The sequence below is a fragment of the Polyodon spathula genome, chromosome 37 (genome assembly GCF_017654505.1).
Source record: "Polyodon spathula isolate WHYD16114869_AA chromosome 37, ASM1765450v1, whole genome shotgun sequence".
In the NCBI taxonomy this organism is placed as follows: domain Eukaryota; kingdom Metazoa; phylum Chordata; class Actinopteri; order Acipenseriformes; family Polyodontidae; genus Polyodon; species Polyodon spathula.
The window spans coordinates 1,269,229-1,286,600 of NC_054570.1; the positions used below are offsets into that span (position 1 = coordinate 1,269,229).

General features: G+C 46.2%; 2 protein-coding genes and 1 pseudogene across 2 annotated transcripts; 2 read left to right on the plus strand and 1 right to left on the minus strand.

The window, feature by feature from the left end:
- The window catches only part of LOC121304198, a 387,591-nt pseudogene that overhangs the window by 9,625 nt on the left and 360,594 nt on the right, over positions 1 to 17,372 (minus strand).
- On the plus strand, positions 1,478 to 13,370 carry LOC121304202 (von Willebrand factor A domain-containing protein 7-like). The gene is made up of 17 exons (XM_041235182.1): positions 1,478 to 1,582; positions 2,100 to 2,331; positions 3,781 to 4,059; positions 4,821 to 4,914; positions 5,295 to 5,420; positions 6,301 to 6,487; positions 7,186 to 7,355; positions 7,474 to 7,586; positions 8,358 to 8,474; positions 8,586 to 8,780; positions 9,096 to 9,231; positions 9,492 to 9,638; positions 9,893 to 9,985; positions 10,112 to 10,380; positions 10,799 to 10,932; positions 11,314 to 11,473; positions 12,004 to 13,370. The coding sequence occupies exons 2-17, from the start codon at positions 2,146 to 2,148 to the stop codon at positions 12,448 to 12,450; spliced, it is 2,853 nt and encodes a 950-aa protein (XP_041091116.1). The 5' UTR covers positions 1,478 to 1,582; positions 2,100 to 2,145; the 3' UTR covers positions 12,451 to 13,370.
- On the plus strand, positions 14,548 to 16,886 carry LOC121304256 (trypsin-1-like). The gene is made up of 5 exons (XM_041235282.1): positions 14,548 to 14,698; positions 15,512 to 15,662; positions 15,799 to 16,049; positions 16,148 to 16,284; positions 16,512 to 16,886. Exons 1-5 carry the CDS (start codon positions 14,659 to 14,661, stop codon positions 16,659 to 16,661), a joined length of 729 nt encoding a protein of 242 aa, XP_041091216.1. The 5' UTR covers positions 14,548 to 14,658; the 3' UTR covers positions 16,662 to 16,886.

A 17,372-nucleotide genomic window follows, 5' to 3' on the forward strand; every position in this document is an offset into this window, starting at 1 on the left:
TTAGTGTTTAGGGTTAGGGTTAGGGTTAGTGTTGGGGTTGGGGGTTAGTGTCAGGGGGTTATTGTTAGGGTTCCCAAATTCCCCCAATACAGGACCCCATAACAATCCCTGTTAGTGTTAGGGTTAGGGTTAGGGGCTAGTGTCAGGGGGTTAGTGTTAGGATTGGGGTTGGGGTCAGCCTTAGGACTATCACTTTATGAAAAATTTTAGAAAGATAACTGTGACCTCTAGCAATGTCTCGCCGGTGGTAGTAAACTGGTTTGACCACCAAAGAAAATGTGACCTTCAAAGCCAAACACCAACTTGCCTCATGATCTTCAGAGCGAAACACACCTGGAGGAAAGGCACAAAGTTAGGAGCTTTGTTGATGGTGTGGTAAATTCCACCTTTGTCGTTTCTGCTTTGTGTCTTGGGGTAATTGCTAGGAGGAAGTAGTGAGATGGTAAAATAAAAATTCCTTCTCACGTGAACCAAATGCTCCCAGCTTTCTCTTTTATAATCCCACAATCCACTGCAGATGTATGAAAACGGTAACAGTCGTGAGAGACCGAGGAAGGAGTTTGTTCATTTCATCACAACGGGCTCTGTGTTAAATATCACTGTGACTGTCATCGATTGCTCGTCAATAATTGTGTAAATAAGAGACACAGGGAGGCCCTCTTGTTTTGTGTTGAGTAACTGAATATTAACAAACAGTTACTCTGCAATTCGACACACCCCTCTGAATCAGAACACGGTGTTCTTAAATCCAACTGATTTTCCAATAACACTAAGAGGCTTTGCAATTCCGGGAATACTGCGTAATACTGAACCAACCAGTTTGGTGCACCTGCCACACTCTAGTTAGATTTTTAACAACAAATATATAGCAAGTTTAGGATTGATTCTAGGAAAGTAATTCAATATATATATATATATATATATATATATATATATATATATACTATTAAATTACATAAAATAATTGGTAGTATATTATTGTGATGATGTTTTAGTATAGCTATATAATCAAACAAACTACAAAATCATATCGCAAATAAAGTCTACTGGGACAGTATTTAACGTTAGATTTCTAAATGTCACATTGCTAAATTTTTTTCGTTAAGTCTATGGTAAATCTCCGAAGTGACGGTGTGCAATTCAATATGCTAACATAACGTCAGCTTTCATTCGAGTCTATGAAGCAACACTAATGCATTCTATAGGGGAATGCAAAACCTTTGCCCACAGCTGAATATGGCTCAGCTGCTTAGAAAATATTTTCGTGTTTTGATTCTTCTTTCGTTACATTTTATACGTGTTGCTTTATATATCCCATATACTTTCCTTCAGGTAAAAGAAAAGATGTTTGGGCTCCAGTGCCTTCATCAGTGTTACTGAAACTAGAAGAGAGCGAGTCAAGCAGAACAACGTTATTAAAACTGTTGAGGGTGTGGTAAATTACACCTTTCTTGTTTCTGCTTTATGTCCTGGGGTGACTGCTATGAGGAAGTAATGGGATGGTAAAATAAAGTCTCCTGTAGACCTGGTGGCATTGTGTTGGGAACAGGAGACAGCAAGACAGCTCCCTGAAACCTTAAAGGTATGTCCTTTTTATTCATTCTCATTGTATTGTCTTTTATCTTTTGAAGGTTTTAAAACATTTCTGTGATGTTCCCTTTGATCGCATATGGATTTATTTCCATCAGTGTTACTGAAACTAGAAGAGACCGAGTCAAGCAGACCAGCGTTTGGTCTCTAGTGCCTTCATCAGTGTTATTGAAACTAGAAGAGACCGAGTCAAGCAGAGCAGCGTTTGGGCTCCAGTGCCTTCATCAGTGTTATTGAAACTAGAAGAGACTGAGTCAAGCAGAGTAGCGTTTGGTCTCTAGTGCCTTCATCAGTGTTATTGAAACTAGAAGAGACCGAGTCAAGCAGAGCAGCGTTTGGTCTCTAGTGCCTTCATCAGTGTTATTGAAACTAGAAGAGACCGAGTCAAGCAGAGCAGCGTTTGGGCTCTAGTGCCTTCATCAGTGTTATTGAAACTAGTCAAGGACAGAATGCCTTCATCTGTTTGTTCAACGTTACTCTGCATGGTAGTGTTTACCTGAGATTCTCAGTTCCAGATTAGTTTGCATTGAGATCGCCAGGAGAAGAAGGCTAAGCATGGCAGTCTTCAGACTCATGCTGATTATCACCACGGCGAGGGTGGCTTTGGGCTTCCTTCCAACTGCGAAGGACAGTATCTCTCACACGGAGATCACGGAGAGAGCGATTCTGAAGAAGACCATGGCAGTCTTGAGAGAACTCGCTGCATCCACAGGGCGGGTTTTCGACATCGGCAGCATTTCTGTGAGTCTTTGAAACAGATGTCAATCCAGAGGGGTTTGCTGGTGACTCACATGCAGTCCTTCAACACTAATCACTTTATTAAACTTCAAATGACAGCTAGCAATACCAGAAAAGGTATTAATGCAGATCTGCTGAGATTCTTCACGACGCATGCATTTGATGAATTTATTCATTTATTGGTTTGTCTGTTTATTTATTCATTCATTTAGTCACTCCTTAACCAGGAATAAACTCATTGAGACACAGAGGCCTCACTTACAAAGGGGGTCCTGGAAAGACAGACAGACACACACAAACACATAAACACACAGACAGACAGATAGACACACACACATAAACACACAGACACACAGACAGACAGACAGACACACACACATAAACACACAGACAGAGGCCTCACTTACAAAGGGGGTCCTGGAAAGACAGACAGATACACACAAACACACACACAGACAGACAGACAGATACACACAAACACACACACAGACAGACACACACACAGACAGACAGACAGACACACACACATACACACACAGACAAAGGGGGTCCTGGAAAGACGACCGGTGACAGACAGACACACACACACACAGACAGACAGACACACACACACAACACACACACAACAGACACACACACAGACACACACACACAAACACACACACACACACACACACACAACACACGGACACCCAGACCTCACTACCACACTGTCTGTCTGTGTGACATTACACACAAACAGACAAACACAACACACACACACACACACACAGACACACACACACACACACACACACACAGACAGACACACACACACACACAGACACACACACACACACACACACACACACACACACACAGACAGACACACACACACACACACACAAACAGACACACACACACAAACACACACACACACAGACACACACAAACACACACAAACACACACACAGACAGACACACACACACACACAGACAGACAGACACACACAGACAGACAGACAGACACACACACACACACAGACACACAGACACACAGACACACACACACACACACAAACACACAGACAGACAGACACACACACACACACACACACACACACACACAGACAGACAGACACACACAAACACACACACACATAAACACACAGACAGACAGACAGACACACAGACAGACAGACAGACACACACAAACACACAGACAGACCAGACACACACAGACAGACAGACAGACAGGCTGGCAGCAGTAATTTCACTTTCTTCATACATTCAATCTGGGATCAGAAACCTTATTTACTCTTCGATAGCTGTTGGAACTGCCTCATGAGAATACATGTCATCTCAATCATCGTTCGAGGTTGCTCGCTCTCACGTCCCGCATGCTCTGGTCTGAGTGCTCAGCAGCTGTGGAGAATCCTCTTGTGTGCAATCCTTTCCGCTCTCTCTCTGCAGGACCTTGTCAACCCCACCTCGGAGGAGATCTTTAGGGCTTACTACGGCAGAGAAGTGTCTCCCATCAAGTTTGAGCAGGCCATGCAGACCGTCAAGGATGCCAACGTTGACGTGGATCACTACCACCCCCTAAGCGCCAAGCACCATTTCGACTCGGAGAGCTTCGTGGAGGCCAAGCGCCTCCTGCTGTTGAAAAGCTCGGAGGCCAAGGATAACATAATGAAAGGGAACTATGAGAGCGGGCGCCACCGCCTGGGGGAGATGTTGCACACCTTGCAGGTGAGCGCCAGGTCCACTCGGACGCGTTCTCTGCTCGAAAACCTCCCTGCGCGAGAGCCCTTCTCTCTCTCTCCGCTGGTTTATTCCCTCGGCTCCTCTCGGGTCAGGCTTTGCTCTTTGTTTCGTAGGGGTCTGGAGCAGGACTCCCTCCTAATTTCCTAGTTATTACAACACAAACACAGGGCCATGTGATATATATATATATATATATATATATATATATATATATATATATATATATATATATATATATATTTATATTTCTGGAGTCATGTGTTAATCCAGAATCCACAATTAGTAAGCTTAACACTAATGCTTTATTAAACTTTCAAATGACAGCCAGCAAACTATTTACCAGTTTTGGAGGTAGGAATCTTGCGTTCTTCCTCCGATCTAACAAAGAGCTCTTAATTTCGATGTTCTATACCCGACCTGTGGTGACGCCATTCTTGAACAATTCCTTCTGATTGCAACTTCTCTCCAGCACAGCTCGGTACCCTCCTGGACCTTTCTCTCTAGAAGAAGGGAAAGAGAGGACTTGATTGAAGTCTTTAAAATCCTAAACGTTCTCGATCAAAAAGACCAAAGACTCTGCTTGAAATTTAGGGGAGAGTAGGGGAGAATGGTGGACGACCCTTGGTGCGATGGACAGCCTTTTATCGCTCCCAAATGTGTCTTGTTTTTATGTTCATCCCAAGATGAGAAAAAAAATAATTAAAAACAATTCAACTGACCCTTGATGGTAATGCCCTGTCTCACAGGACTTCTACAGTCACAGCAACTGGATCGAACTGGGCTACACAGTTCCAAACCCAGACCTGATCGGAACCGGTGGGGGCATTGCAAACACAGCAGGTATGATAACAGACATGGAGAACGTGTCAGGAGACTTTTTAGAAATTGTTTAAGATGCCTGATTAATTAAAGCACAAAGTGGTCTAGCATTTTCACACACCGCTCCCTGCTGTTTCTCTATCGCTGATTACTGAGTGGAAATTGAAATTCTCACACAGGTTTTCATGCAGGTGGGTGTATAAAGGAGATCAATGACGAATCTCACTGTGTCACTGCTGTGTGCATAGCATGTTTACAATGTGTATTTGTAAATGTATTTCATCAGGGAAGCCTCCAGGCTTGTGTGCATCACAGGACCGTGTCTGCTTAACGCTTCGCCACACTGACCCATTCTCACGGTGTTTTTTTTTTTTGTTTTTTTTGCTGTGTTCTCGTTCCAGCTAAAAATCAGTCAACTTGCAGTGACTGCAGCACAGAGACCTGTGTGAATAACATACTGAACAACATCATCCAGAGCAAGCTGATCACCACTGGCTATTTCAGCCAGCTGCCGATAAAACCAGCCGGTAAATAAACTCCAGACACAGAGACAGGGTCTTCTTTTAATCCAAATTTAAACTGTTTTCTTACACAAAATGTAATCAAGCAGCACAGTGACAGCATGGGAAAGCACAGAGAGGTCTGGTAAAGCATAGTTAAGCATTGTAAAGCACAGAGAGGTCTGGTAAAGCATAGGGAAGCATTGTAAAGCACAGAGAGGTGTGGTAAAGCATAGTTAAGCATTGTAAAGCACAGAGAGGTCTGGTAAAGCATAGGGAAGCATTGTAAAGCACAGAGAGGTCTGGTAAAGCACAGGGAAGCATTGTAAAGCACAGAGAGGTCTGGTAAAGCATAGGGAAGCATTGTAAAGCACAGAGAGGTCTGGTAAAGCAGAGGGAAGCATTGTAAAGCACAGAGAGGTCTGGTAAAGCATAGGGAAGCATTGTAAAGCACAGAGAGGTCTGGTAAAGCATAGGGAAGCATTGTAAAGCACAGAGAGGTCTGGTAAAGCATAGGGAAGCATTGTAAAGCACAGAGAGGTCTGGTAAAGCATAGGGAAGCATTGTAAAGCACAGAGAGGTCTGGTAAAGCAGAGGCAAGCATTGTAAAGCACAGAGAGGTCTGGTAAAGCATAGGGAAGCATTGTAAAGCACAGAGAGGTCTGGTAAAGCATAGGGAAGCATTGTAAAGCACAGAGAGGTCTGGTAAAGCACAGGGAAGCATTGTAAAGCACAGAGAGGACTGGTAAAGCATATGGAAGCATTGTAAAGCAAAGAGAGGTCTGGTAAAGCATAGGGAAGCATTGTAAAGCACAGAGAGGTCTGGTAAAGCAGAGGGAAGCATAGTGGGGGGGTGGACTGTTTTATGGGGTCGCTGCTTGAAGATTCTACGCGTTCCTCTCATCAGGGAAGTGCAGTCACGGAGGAGCATGGGACATGACACGGCTCAGGGATGCGACGGGGGGCATCAACAAAGACCACTACACCTCGGAGCACTGGTACCTGCACAAACAGGCAGCCGACGTCGCTGTGTCTGCCACCGAGGGGGTGCTGGAGGACATCAGGAACGCGGTCGGGGACAAAGCCTTCCTCAAGTAAGATCATCAGACACTTTCCAACCTCTCGACTGGCCTGCAAACACAGAGCGGCTGTCCCCGCTCGCCCTTACAAAAGACTCCCATGTGGTAAAGCACTGCAAAGTGTACCAAAGCATAGGGAAGCATTGTAAAGCACAGAGAGGTCTGGTAAAGCATAGGGAAGCATTGTAAAGCACAGAGAGGTCTGGTAAAGCACAGGGAAGCATTGTAAAGCACAGAGAGGTCTGGTAAAGCACAGGGAAGCATTGTAAAGCACAGAGAGGTCTGGTAAAGCACAGAGAAGCATTGTAAAGCACAGAGAGGTCTGGTAAAGCACAGGGAAGCATTGTAAAGCACAGAGAGGTCTGGTAAAGCATAGGGAAGCATTGTAAAGCACAGAGAGGTCTGGTAAAGCATAGGGAAGTATTGTAAAGCACAGAGAGGTCTGGTAAAGCATAGAGAAGCATTGTAAAGCACAGAGAGGTCTGGTAAAGCATAGGGAAGCATTGCAAAGCACAGAGAGGTCTGGTAAAACATAGGGAAGCATTGTAAAGCACAGAGAGGTCTGGTAAAGCATAGGGAAGCATTGTAAAGCACAGAGAGGCGTGGTAAAGCACTTTGTCCAGTTCAACTGTAAGAACATCCCTGAAACAGGTCGATACCGACTATCATCCTCACACTGCACACTGCTGCTCTGCACCCCTGTCTGTCTGCAGGTTTCTGAATCTTGAGAGCCCTGCAGCTCTGTGCTTCGTGATCGATACGACGGGGAGCATGGGAGGGGAAATCGAAAACGCCAAGCAAAGAGCTTTCTCCATCATCGACAGCAAGAGAGACACCCCTGACGAGCCATCCATATACGTGCTGGTACCTTTCAACGACCCAGGTTTGTGTGCCTCCCCTTGCCGTGCTATTTGAGAGATTCTGCAAAGAATGTTTCATTTTTTTTTTTTTTTTTAAGTTGGTTAATTTTAATGTGTTCGTTTATTGTTTTTTTTTTTTAGATTTTGGACCAGTCTACAAAACAAGTGATGCAAACATTTTCAAGACAAGCATCAGTCAGCTGACAGCCAATGGTGGAGGAGACACACCTGAAATGTGTCTGTCTGGGATCCAGGTAAATACAGGACTTTATAACCTGGTAAAAGCATAGTACAGTGTAATAAAGCACAGAGAAGAGAATGAACCAGCCCCCTTCTCAAAGCACAGTGAAGATAATGAACCAGCCCCCTTCTCAAAGCACAGTGAAGATAATGAACCAGCCCCCTTCTCAAAGCACAGTGAAGATAATGAACCAGCCCCCTTCTCAAAGCACAGAGAAGAGAATGAACCAGCCCCCTTCTCAAAGCACAGTGAAGATAATGAACCAGCCCCCTTCTCAAAGCACAGTGAAGATAATGAACCAGCCCCCTTCTCAAAGCACAGTGAAGATAATGAACCAGCCCCCTTCTCAAAGCACAGTGAAGATAATGAACCAGCCCCCTTCTCAAAGCACAGAGAAGATAATGAACCAGCCCCCTTCTCAAAGCACAGAGAAGATAATGAACCAGCCCCCTTCTCAAAGCACAGTGAAGATAATGAACCAGCCCCCTTCTCAAAGCACAGTGAAGATAATGAACCAGCCCCCTTCTCAAAGCACAGAGAAGATAATGAACCAGCCCCCTTCTCAAAGCACAGTGAAGATAATGAACCAGCCCCCTTCTCAAAGCACAGTGAAGATAATGAACCAGCCCCCTTCTCAAAGCACAGAGAAGATTATGAACCAGCCCCCTTTCAGACTGCAGTGTGGTAGATACAGCACGGCAATGAGATCTTGTATTCCCCTTTCAGAGTGCAGTGTGGTAGATACAGCACGGCAATGAGATCTTGTGACGTTCTTTTATTCCAGCTTGCTTTGATAAACTCACCCCCTTCCTCTGAGATCTACGTTTTTACCGATGCTCCTGCGAAAGACGGCTACCTGCGGAACAACATTCTCGCGCTCATCGACAGCACAAAGTCTTCAGTAAGTTGCAAACTCACCAGATCAGTGTATGTGATCTTTAACAGAAGAAAGAAAAAAGTTATTTCTAGCACCGCTGCAATTTTGTGAGGCTCAGTCTCCTTTTTTTTTCAGGTCACTTTTTTGCTGACAAACATTTTCTATAGAAAAAAGAGAAGTGGCCAGCAGGGTCAGCGTGGGAGGGCAATGGGGATCGACACTCTCTACCAAGACCTGGCTGCCACTTCTGGAGGCCAGACCATTGAGACCACGAAGGCTTCACTGCAGCAGATAACTGCAGTTATATCAGACTCATCGACTTCCGCACTGGTAACGGGCTGGACATGGGAAACACTGCTGGAGAATTCAGAGAGGCAGGGAAGCACACAGACAGACAGGGGGGACAGAGAGACAGACAGGCAGACAGACAGGGGGGCAGAGAGACAGACACTCAGGCAGACACACAGACAGAGAGACAGAGAGAGACACACAGACAGGCAGAGAGACAGGCAGACAGGCAGACAGGAGAGGAGTAAAAACCAATCAGATTTACACTCAACCCTTGCAATTCTTCTCCTTATTTTGAAGGACGTTTCTCCTGCTTTGTTGCCTCAGCGTCATTTTTCCTTCCTTCTCTTTTGGCAGGTAACACTGTTTCAGGCAAAGAGCACACGGTTGAATGTTGGAAGCACATATTATTTCCACATCGACAAGTCAGTCACCAACATCACAGCTTACATCTCGGGCAGCATCCTCTCGTATACTCTCTCAAATCCCAGGGGTAAGATTGACTTTGCAGTTCAGGGCTGGGAATCAGACTCCTATTGCACAGCAGTGTCACCCAGTCCAGGTTTCACTACCAGCATGATCAGCCCCCAGTGTGTCTAGCTAACAAGATCAGGTGTGTCTTACTATTAAACTCCTAGTGAAACCAGGACTGGATCACACTGCTGTGCAGCGGGAGTCTGATTCCCATCCCTGTTGATCACTGGTCAGTATATCGTCACTGGAAAACCTTACTGTGACTGGCGGCTCTTTCAGGAGTTCAGCAGGACAGCTCGCTGCGGGACGGTCCCCTGGGCACCATGGAGAATCTGGGGAGGTTTTACATCCTGAGGCTCAGTGGTGATGTCGGGCAATGGCAGATCAACATCTCCTCCTACCAGGACTATAGCCTCAAAGTAACAGGTAGATTCTACTGGGTTACGAAGCTGCCTCTAATTAAAGTTTCTACATCGCTGATCACTTTCCAGAAAGTGGAAATTCTCCCACCCTGAGCAGGCAGGTATATATAAAGAATATCAATGACTAATCTTGAGGTGGTCTGATTTAAAAAAAAAAAAAAAAAAAAACCAGACAGAATGAGGAGCTTTCGGCTTTTTCTTCTTGTTTTCGTTGAGTGTTATTTCATCTTTCTTTATGGTTTGCTTGATGTCTTCCAGGTCAGAGCATCGTGAGCTTCCTCTACAGCTTTGTTGAACCGTTTGGAGGACCTCACCCTGGTCTGGGTCCCATTGAAGGGAGACCACAGACTGGTATTATTATTATTATCAATAATAATAACGATAATAATATTTAACAAGTTGTATAAAATCTTCTATAAATGTAATGTCTTGTGTGTGTTTTTTTTTTTTAATTTACACTAAACATCTTGTTCACAGGCCAAAATGTTACGATGATGCTGAGGGTGACCGGGCTGACGGTGTACAAAACGTTTGCTGTGAAAAACGTCTCTTTCGCGGCCCCCGACGGCTCTCTGATTGGAAGCAGCCCCGCGATGCCAGCACCGTCGACTGGGCTTTACTACGCCTATGTGGAGCGTTTCCCAGGGCAGGAGTTTGCCCTGGTGGTGACCGGGCAGGACAACAGCTCCAGTGAGTTCCGAAGACAGTCCAACACCCACATAACCTCGTCCCGCATCTCAGTGCAGGTGAGCGGCCTTCTGTCATCGGCTGCAGCGCTTAAAACAAACAGAAAATGATTTTGATCTAGAAAATGGTTGTTAATTAACGGGTGATCAGTAACGGACGCATGGATTTGATTGTTGCATCTCTAATTGTTAGGTCTCTGCAGGTACTGTTTTTAAAAAAAAAAAAGAGAGAGAACGTGTTTATTTCAAAACAAGAAAAACTTAATTTGTCTACTTCGCCCTCGAGGTGTCTGTGCTTAATCACACATGAACGATTCGGATTCATTACGAAGGCAGTTCCTGTAAATCACATCGAATACGGATTGCAGTGTTTCCAAGACAACCTGGACAGGAATTCCATTTATTTATTTATTTATTTTAAATGAAATGAAATAATAACGAATGGGAATTCTCCGGATTGGGTATGATTTTTCAACAGGTGGAGGCAAACTCAACTTTCGAGCCCGGAAAGCAATACACCATCCCGTTCACCGTGGCGACCAGCGGCGCCGGAGGCACGTACAGCGTCCGGGTGCGGGACGACAAGGGGTTCGTCCTGAACGCAACGGCCAGGTGAGTGCGGCAAAGCAAGAGAGCACGCTGCCCAGATTCACACCTCGCTGTATTTTTGTAATTATAGCCTCTTTCTTCACAAGCTAGAAAGCACATTCTCAACAGTCACAATAAATACCTGTTGCACTATCGCCAGGTTTCGTGATGTTTCAGTAATGATGGCGAGTCCTTGACCCTGAAAGGGAAGTGGTTTCTTGGGGAACTTCGTGAAGCACTGGAAATAAAGGTTGAAGCAGAGCTAGCCTAGCCGAGCGTGTGTCTCTCGGTGCACGCGTTCCCAATTCGAGTGAAAGTCAAAGGCAGAGATGATCCCACTTCTCATTTACTTCAGAGTGTGGTTACCCCCTAGCGTATTAAACATGCTCTCTCTCGTCCTCTCAGCATCTACCTGGAGGACAATGGAACTGAGCAAGGCAATCTGACCTTTCAGAGTCCCAATGGAACCGAGTCTGGGACCATCGTCACGGTAACAATAGAAGTGGAATCGTCCAACTTCACTGACATGAACTACGCTTTCCTGCAACTGACCATAGCCAGAGAGGTAAGCGGGCTGATCCACGCCTGGGCTTTGCTCCAACTCCCTGTTCTAAATGGTCCAGTCGTTCACAGTGTGAAGGTGGAATTTGATAACCTTTCTTTCTCTGGGTTTAAAGATCGGATTTTGGGGGGATTGCTTTGAAACCTCCTGCCAGTGCTTCCCCTTCCTTCATTAATAAAGAGATGCGAGTCTTGCTGATTAAGTCTGAAGCCCACAATAAGAAGTCTGGTGAGACGGGATGGGGTGTTTTTTGCTAAATATTTGCCTGACAAAAATACTTGGTGTAAGAAATTGGACGCGCTGAACCCGTACGTTGTTTGACAGGATAATGCTGACTAGATTGCATTGTTATAAGCCACTGTTAATACAAGCGCGAAACATACAAGACGCTCCACAAAACGCTCCACAGATATCTACCTAACTTGTCCGCAGTTTCATGCAGATTTTCCCTCAGGTTTGGACCATCTCCTGCACTCCTGAGTTGGAAGCTTCTCGCGAATGTCGGCTTGTTACTGTTCCTCCCGTTGTTGCAGGTGGTGGATTTTGACCCACCCATCTGCACCCTGGTCTTCATCAACGAAAACTGCTCCACAAACTGCGCCGGCGAGACGTGGGCGATCTGTGCCCAGGTGAGGGACAACGGCGTGGGCGTGCAAAGAATCTATACCCGGCTGGGCAACGGCACGCTGAACACGAGCGTGGTGTGGGAGGGAGGAGTCAACACCACACTCGTCAACTACACCGCGTCCTGCTGCTCGACCGAGGTGACCATCATCGCCGTGGACAACGCCGGGAACGTCGGGAAGTGCCGCTACTCCACGAGAGAGATCCTGGGATCTACCGTGGACCCAGGATCGGTTACGACTGGAACTACAACCCCCTATCCAGATGCCTTTGGGAAAGGGCAGCCTGGTGCAGTGGTGGGCTCAGCACTGCTGTGCAGCAGCTTGCTGGCTCTGCTGGTGCTGCACATGTTTTAGTCAAAGCCTGTGTGTGCGTGTGTGTGGTTAACAAAATAATTGCCCAAGTCTCGCTCGTCGTCCTGCCCTTCTATACGATATTTTTTTACTCTGCCAGCTCTCGCACGTTTGAAAAACGCACGTCTGCCGTCCGAACCCTTTCAGCTCTGGAGCATTAACGCACGCCGTCAGAAAATCACGCTGGAACCAGACGCCCAGGTCCCTGTCTCACGTCATATAAGTCAAGACATTTTTGTCCTGTTCTCATGCATGTGTGTATACTAAATACAGTTTTTTTTAATTGAATTCTGTAACTTCATTTCACATTCTTCAGCACGACAGAGATCATCCAGGACTGAAAGGGTTAAGACTGTCACCTTGTCACTTCATGGGTCAGCGGCTGAACAGCGCGTCAGTCAAACCGGGAGGCAGCAGCTGACTGGTTAATAACAGGAAAAGGAGGTGTTAATAAAGGGGGTGGGACAATTTCACGCTCCAGTTGACCTAGGAAGCACAAAGCTGGCTGCAGGTTTAAAGAGAGCTAACCCAGATGCTGTGAAAGGGGAGCCATGTTTGTTACAGCGAGGCTTCCCTTTCCAAGCTTCACATCAGAGTCTTGTGGAGCTGTTTTGTTAACTACAAACGCTTTGAAAGAATCTCGGCTGCATATGATAGGATGATCTTCAGGTAAAAGAGATGATGAATTGAATACAGTGATTTAGGGACCACTAAACAATAATTATGACAAAACTAGAACAGGATTGATTTAATGTTTCATAATCTCAGGGGTAAATAGTTGTGTCTGACAGTCCTTCTATAATTATATATATCTATAATTATGAATTGTCAAATTTATTCCAATTTAAAAAAAAAACTGAAATTCTTCTGATCCCAGCAGCGTTTGATTTTAATGGTGTATTAAACAAACATTAGGAACACTACAATGAGCTCTGAGTATTTCATTCAATATGCCAGCAGCTGATTGTGAAAGCGTTGAGTGTTGAGCGTGTCTCTGGCTTGTCTTCTTGGTGAAGTGTTTGTGGAGAGTGATTGGAGGGCATCCTGTCGGATTCTGCTTCTCCCCGGATAGAGAGCTGCTTGTGGGGTTCAGTTCTCTGTGCGCTCCAGTCTCAAGTGCAGAATGCACGCACAGTTTGGGAATGAGAAGAGACCGTGCGGCCCGTCAAGGCTTATGTATTTATTATTTATCGTTCTGCTATTTTACAATGATGTATTCATGTGTTCACTTTGAAACGTGTTATATATGTATGTGAAAATGCAATGGTACACACACACACATTAGCAGCGCTGATTTAAACAGGCCTTCTTCAGCCGTGTGTGAAGCGAGCAGACGCTGAGACAGAGAGCGGTTTCTCAATCCTCTGCAGGTGTTGAATGCCGCATTCTCCCAGTGCTGTCAGTTGCACTGGTGGAATTTCACACGGACACGCGTGTTTCCAGCACGGTGTGTATGCGTTCAAACCGCTCTTAAATATACTGGGCATGCTTTCCCAATTTCAGACTTTCCTAATTTCAGACTGCAAGTGTTTGAGAAGCTCTGCTCGAACACAACGCTGCGGAATTGCGATTCTGATCAGCGGTGTGCTAGAATCGATTAGAAGGGAACGGGAATCGGGGTTTGGGAATTAAAAAAAAAAAAAAAAAAAAAGGAACTCAAATTATGTCTCTCTCTTTAAAACGCTGTAAAATGCTTCAACACAAACACAGCTGCCGCTCCATCTGCACGAGTCACATCAGGTGGCAGCTGCGTTTTCAATGGTGAATTTAAAGACAGATTGTGCAGAATTCACAGCGCGAATTCTCTTCAAAGTGTCCCAGGGTGCCGCTTCGGATTATAAACGCATGAATTCAGCCCCAATGTATGACTATAATAATAATCTACTCCATACACAATTCAAAACTGGTCTGAAACGTCCTAAAATGAGTTTATATAGATTGTATTTTTATTATCCTCTGGGTATTTTATCTCTATATAACAAACAAAAAAAAACAGCCTCTGCATTGAAAACTATTTCTATCAATCATTGACTGATAATCAATGGCTGTCTCGCTCTTGGACGGCGCTATCGGTTTGATATGAGTTAATAATTACCGCGCCGTTTGTTTCCACTGACGGGGCTCTCTCTGGGCGGCTGCCCAGTGCAGCTCCTGCTCTTATAAATGCCCCGGCCGGCCAGCTCCCCTCAAACAGCACCGTGACAAGCAACGATGAGGTCCCTGGTCTTTCTTCTCCTGTTGGGCGCTGCAGGTGAGCGTGAGAGAGAAAGACACAAGGCAGCAGGAAATGCGCCCTTCTGCAAAGCTGAGGAACCATTCCGGGTTTTAATGAGACTGAACCTGCGCTAGTTAGTGTTAGCGAGATGCACCTCGAATAATGAAGCTACTTTCACTGCCTGGGTTAAAGAGAGAGGCGCCAGCGCGCAGCTACTGCTGAAGAAGACCTGAGGGGTGGGAAATATAGAGCGAGCATAGCAGCGTGTGTGAGTGTGCGTGTGTGTGTGTGTGTGTGTGTGTGTGTGTATATATATATATATATATATATATATATATATATATATATATATATATATATATATATATATGTGTGTGTATTACCTTTCAGATAAGAGAGAGGAGTGTGTTCCACAAATACAGAACGATGCTCAGTAGATCCTGTGTTTTTGCAATGAGGTGCATGGCGCAGGGTTTTCAATGCAGTGACAGTGACTTGAGTCGCTCTCAAATGTATTTCTTATGAGGAACCCGTTTGCAGCAACACGTGCTGAGTTACGTGTGTCTCTGAACGGGGGTTAAAATGTATAATTGACTCCTAGTTTAAAAAAAAAAACAAAGTAGCAGTGTATTGAGTGCTTTGCTCTGGAGCAAAACCTGGTGTCTCGGTCCGGTCCGGTTTTTCAAAACCCAACCGCACCCGAGTGAATGGTTTCAGCACCACGGGATTCTGTTACCGGCTTGGGCTGCGAGTTCTACTGTCAGCCCGACACCAATCAGACCTGCGATCCCGGAGCTGCTGAGACGCTGCACGACCTCACGCTGCCCCCCCCCCTCCCTCTTTCTGCAGTGGCTATCGACGATGACAAGATCGTCGGCGGGTATGAGTGCAAGCCTCACTCCCAGCCCTGGCAGGTGTCTCTGAACTCCGGATATCACTTCTGCGGCGGGTCCCTCATCAACGACCAGTGGGTGCTGTCTGCCGCTCACTGCTACAAGTCGTAAGTGTCGCTCGGAGCGAGGTTGGGGGGGGGCGGGGGGTATAGTAAAGTGGCAGCTCTTAGGACTGCCCCCTGGCTTCATGCTGTAGAGTTACATTTCCAGGCTCACCCTGCAGTACTGTTTTCCTCCCGATAGCCGCATCGAGGTGCGCCTGGGCGAGCACAACATCAAGGCTACCGAGGGCACCGAGGAGTTCATCAGCTCCGCTAAAGTGATCCGGCACCCGCGCTACAACGCCTACAACATCGACAATGACATCATGCTCATCAAGCTGTCCCGCCCCGCCCTGCTCAGCGAGAACGTGCAGCCCATTGCCGTGCCAACCAGCTGCCCCCCCGCCGGCACCATGTGTAGAGTGAGCGGGTGGGGCAACACCATGAACGCCAGTGAGCACCCTCATCACCACCATCATCATCATCACCACCATCATCATTATTATTATAATATTATTTATATATTATTAATATATTATTATTATTATTAGATGATAACCGTGACCTCCTGCAGTGCCTGGAGATCCCGATCCTGTCCGAGCAGGAGTGTGAGAACTCCTACCCCGGCATGATCACTCCCAACATGTTCTGCGCGGGATACCTGGAGGGGGGCAAGGACTCCTGCCAGGTACAGTCACTGCACTGAGACACTGATCAATACACAGAGACACCATCCATACACTGATCAATACAACCATCCATACACCGAGACACCATCCATACACTGATCAATACACCGAGACACCATCCATACACTGATCAACACACCGAGACACCATCCATACCCTGATGAATCACTGAGACCCCGTCAGCGGTGTGTATGAAGCTGTGACGGCGCCCCTCCTCTCTCTCCAGGGTGACTCCGGGGGTCCGGTCGTGTGTAATGGTGCGCTGCAGGGCATCGTGTCCTGGGGGTACGGCTGCGCTGAGCAGAACCACCCTGGCGTCTACACCAAGGTGTGCAACTTCACTGACTGGATCCAGAGCACCATCGCCAGCAACTGAGCCCCGAGCCACGTGGGCCATCCCGGACAGCCAGACAGACAGGCTGCCTGACCGCTAGCGCACCCCACTGACTTCAGCAACCGCCAAGCTCATCATCTACCCATCAGGCATCACTGCAGCACCCTCGCAGCTACAAACACTGCAGCCACATCTGAATCAGTGAGAGACTGCGTTTTGCAGCTGTCAAATTCACGATGGGCAACAAATAAAGCATTTTGAATGAAACGATTCTTGTCCATTGTATTATTATTATTTTTTTTTTACAGAGGATTATAAACGCATGGAACACACTAGCAGGTGAAGAAGTCCCATCTAAAACACAATGCCCTTTGCAACCCAATTGGACTCTGTCCTACTGAATTAGATGCGTCCAGTCGGGCGCTGGGAAGGGGCTGAGCCTTGACGGGCCGCACGGTCTCTTCTCATTCCCAAACTGTGCGTGCATTCTGCACTCGAGACTGGAGCGCACAGAGAACTGAACCCCACAAGCAGCTCTCTATCCGGGGACAAGCAGAATCTGACAGGATACCCTCCAATCACTCTCCACAAACACTTCACCAAGAAGACAAGCCAGAGACACGCTCAACACTCAACGTTTTCACAATCAGCTGCAACGTTTAGTGTTCTGCTTTCTTCAGCAGCTCGATAGAAATAGCCAGATTGGCTTTACATTATATATAAGTAATTCTATCTATCTCTCTCTATATATCT